At 49.2% G+C, this 4,190-nt stretch overlaps 1 protein-coding gene across 1 annotated transcript in view; it reads left to right on the top strand.

Moving 5' to 3' along the window:
• Positions 1-1,896: 1,896 nt before the first annotated feature.
• PADG_12346 (uncharacterized protein) overlaps positions 1,897-4,190 on the top strand; it is a gene marked incomplete at both ends in the record, with an annotated part of 2,960 nt that continues 666 nt past the window's right edge. The window contains 4 exons of the mRNA XM_010764886.1: positions 1,897-2,605; positions 2,691-3,164; positions 3,248-3,579; positions 3,636-3,874. Coding sequence (XP_010763188.1) covers positions 1,897-2,605; positions 2,691-3,164; positions 3,248-3,579; positions 3,636-3,874 — 1,754 coding nt within the window. The remainder of the gene's footprint in view (positions 2,606-2,690; positions 3,165-3,247; positions 3,580-3,635; positions 3,875-4,190) is intronic.

The following is a 4,190-nucleotide window of genomic DNA, read 5'->3' as shown; positions in this document are numbered from 1 at the left end:
TGTCCCGAGGAGGGTGAACGTCAGCGTTACGAGGTTGGACAACTGCATATATATGATTAAGTTCGTAATTTGGTGGAGTTAGGATTTTTCTCTGGGACTGGGATGAGGGTATAGGGCGCGGCGGGGGAGGGAAGGGTTGAGTGGTGTTCCATGTACGGTATGGGAAGAGGAATTGAGTTTGTATGCAATGGGGGCAGTTTTTGAACCGTTAATTTTTGCCCTCCATTCTCTTCTGGTTTATATCCATTGAGGTCTGAGAGAATGCCGGGAAAAATAAGTGGGCAGGCGAAGCATTTATATAGATAATTTTTTTGATATAGGCATCATACGTAATCAAGACGCAAAAGGGCGTTTGACAGACGGAAAACACGGTGACACTGACACTCCCAATTGCACATCACTGGTCCTAGGATTCAATGGCTGAGGCGTGTGGCATATGGATGCGACACATCCAGTGGGACGGCGCCACAGTTATTTCTCAAAATCAGGGTTGGAGAGAGACGGAATTGATTTCTTCATCGACGGCAGCAGCTTTCGGTTCCATGTTCCACCGCATTTTACCAACATGAATTTAGATAAACTGGGGAGGGTGGCAGAGATCAAGCTGGGTGAAAATCATACATAATTTTCGCAGCACGCTTTCATTCTGTGCAGCAGCAAAAGCGATGAACATGTTTTCATCTGAGGCCCGGGAATTCGAGTAAGGAAATAGTCAGAAGCACACATTGGCAGTCACCTCCATCTGCCCATGAAAAGAAGGGGGAAAAGAAAGAATGGCCAGAGAAATTACGGGGTGCTGTTGAACTTGGCGCCAAACACAGGAGTATCTATATTCCAAGGTTATGGAATACATGACAACGTACCGAGCAGCTTGAGGCCTGAATGAGCCAGGAGGGTAAAACGTAGTGGACAACACTCGACCTAAAATGTATATATATATATATATAGATATATTCGGGGTAAGGGCCCCCGAAGCTGAATATCGAAGTTCTCGATTTCGACGTGGTATTCCCTGGATAGTCCAGAAGACAGGGAAGAATGCAGGTGAATTTGCCGTCTATATATGGCTTGTTGGTAGCAATGCAATAGTATCACTCTCAACGCTGTTATTTTGACGACGAGAGAAAGAAACACATGCGTTTAGCTTCACTGAAGGATCGTTAGTTATTAAAGCTGAGTAACCAACTAATTACTCCTGTGAAGTGGAACAGGTTGGTTGTGGCATGCAAATATCATTATCAAATCTCCGAGTGCTTAAGCATTTACAGTTGCATGGCTGTGGCCGACGGTTGATATAAAGATAAAGCAGTCCTTGAATGCCATTTTCGTTTGGGTTGGGGCCCAATGGGGGTGTTGTGGCACCAAACAAGGCTCTGGCTTGGCAGCTGTGGAGATATACAACAAGAGGGGTAACTAGCAGAGAGTGTTTCAAAGAAAGAAAGAAAAAAAAAAAGTAGGCAATTGGAGAGCGAGCTTTGGGAGGATGATGCGGTCATACCACCCGGTAAGATGGAAAATATCCCCTGAGAAGAAACACTAAATAATGGAGTAAATAGCTATTGCAAGTTTGATCTGGATCTAATTTTATCGTTTGAGGGTAACGTCATAACTGAGGCTAGGTGGCTAAAACTCCACTAACGGCCTTGACTACGTTACTGCCACGTCCAACCAGGCCCCCACGCGCTCTGTCAGCTGGTACTTTGCGACAACTCAACCGCAGCCTGGAGGGTATTTGGTTTGGCGGTTTCTACCTCTGCAGCTCTATGGCACCTACAGCTTCTTCACTCTCCTCTCCATGATCTGTCTGATGTCTCCCACCCAGATGTAGATGTCCAGTCCCATCCTGCATACTCGTCTGCCCGCTCGTCTGCCCGCTCGCCAGCCCGCTCGCCAGCCATGCGCCCCGCTGTCCCTGACACCTACCTCCTTCGACCCCGCAAGTCCCCCTCCCCAGGCGCAGCGGAGGACCATCCCCGCCACTCTTCACCGGAAACGTTCTTCCTGACTCGAGACAGCGATCTGCAAGATTCCCAGACTGCCCCAACATCCGGAGCTGAAACCAAAGACGGTTCATACGACGTGCGGAGCCTCGAGGAGTCTCTACTCGAAGAACCACACGTTGATTCTCCAACCCCCAGGGCCGGCGGCTGCCCTATCAAATGGCCGAATTCGCTGCTTGAAAAGGAAACCGACGGCGGACCAACTCTGCACATTCCGAGGAAAATGCCAGCAACGAAACCCATCGAGTCCAGTGATGGAGATCATGAAGGGCTGAATCCGTCAGTACCCAGTTCTCTTCCACTAACACCCTATTCACCTAATTCCCCGATCGAATCCTCTTCCCTCCAAAGCAGCCCCAAGTCAATGTCGATGCGATCCTTTCGTCAAGCTGATGGGATAAGCACACATGATGGCGGGAACAAGCGTTCAACTGGTGCGGCGGAAACTGAAGGTGGCAGTGGCAGCTGTCTCCTCGAGTCGTCGGAGATACAGGACAGTACTCCGCAGCTGATAATGCCAAGTATCCAAATGCCCAGCCGGCGGCCATTTACGGAAAAGGGAAAGTCTATTGGCAAGTTTAAGATACTCATCGCGGGTGCCGCTGGTGAGTAAACTGTGTTCGAGCCTGGAAAAGGGCATCTGCCTTGTTTTCCTGGAACCGACGTCATTAATAAAAACTTCCACTGCAGGTTCCGGGAAAACGTCTCTCATAAAATCCATCGTCCAGATCTTTGAAGATATAGTGCATGTCGACCCGCTCCCTCGCCGTCCGTCGCGGCCAGATGCTGGGAGAGCAAGCAGTAGACCGGGCTCCAAACGACTGTCCCGAACCCACCATCATGACCGAGAGTCCACGTCGCTTGTGGAGATATATGCCAGCACCAAGCCATACCCGTCGTGGTGGTCAGATCTTGAAGATTCAAGGGTTCTCCGGAGGAGGAAAAGCATGGGGGATTTCGTGTTGGAGAGGAACCTGTGTTTTGTTGATACCACCAGCGGAGCATTGGGTCTGCTGGATCAGGCGGAGTGTATCGTGCAGTATCTCGGCCAGCAGTTTCAAAGGGCTGTGACGGCTTTGGATTCAATCAACTCTGATTTCCTGGGCCTGTTGAGTGGAAATGGCGGTTCCCAGGTGGATGCCATATTGTATCTTGTTTCCAAAGGTACGTACTAATATACGACACACACATCTGTCGTGTGACAATTGCTGGGTTTAGAGTCGTGATCTCTGATGGTCTCTACATAGATTCCTTTGCGGCCGACATAGCATGCATACGGAAGCTATCAACATACGCCAACGTGATCCCCTTAATTGCCAAGGCAGATCTCCTCTCCGAAACCGAGATCCAGCAACTAAAACGCTCATTCCTCTCTCAGGCCCAGGAAGCCGACGTTCGCCCCTTTCTGTTCGGAGATTTTACAGCTGCACGTGAAGGTGATGAAGCTGCTGCCACGACGACCACGGCCAAGACCACGACCACGACCACAACCAGCCCGTCCTTACCATTTGCAGTCTCGTCCGCAAATTCCCACGACGATGATAACATGGATGCAAGCCTTCTGATGAGCCCCGAATACGTCCAGCCACTATTCCCCTCAGAGCTAAACCTCCTCATAGAAAACCTATTCGACAGAGACAACCTATCCTGGCTCCGCCACCTCGCCACGAAAAAGCTAATCCAATCCTTCCCCCACCCCCACCGACCCCTCAACAGCCCGCAAACCACGCCTCCCCCGCCCCTCCGAATCCGAAAAAATCACTAATCTGCGCTCAAATATCTGAGAGGAATCGTATATGGGATCCACAAAAGGAAAAAGCCATTTTCCTCTATGATCGTCTCGCCCATGAGGATACCAACTTTGGTCTCGATGGGTACTCCCTAAGAAGAGGGTGTGACGCTGCAAGTTGCTGCGGAGACAAAGAACGGTCTACTAAGTAACTAAAGAAAAGTAAGAGTGAGTAATGAAGAAGAAGTCAGTAAGAGGAAAAGATATGATGAAAGATAGATTTTAAGAGTGTGTCAAAACTAGCAAGTTAGAAGTTGTCGATAGATAGTGAAGTAGTTAAGATGGGAGGTAAGCTAGTGCAAAAGCGAAAGGTGAGTTCAACTCTGAAAACGATTGCGATGTAGTTGGCCTGATACATTGAGTTGCGGATCATGATTAGAAGGATCAGAACAGATATTAGC

Source organism: Paracoccidioides brasiliensis, assembly GCF_000150735.1.
Source record: "Paracoccidioides brasiliensis Pb18 unplaced genomic scaffold supercont2.12, whole genome shotgun sequence".
Taxonomy (NCBI): Eukaryota; Fungi; Ascomycota; class Eurotiomycetes; order Onygenales; family Ajellomycetaceae; genus Paracoccidioides; species Paracoccidioides brasiliensis.
The sequence above is the reverse complement of the archived record's forward strand: the minus strand, read 5'-3'. Positions and strand labels throughout refer to the sequence as shown.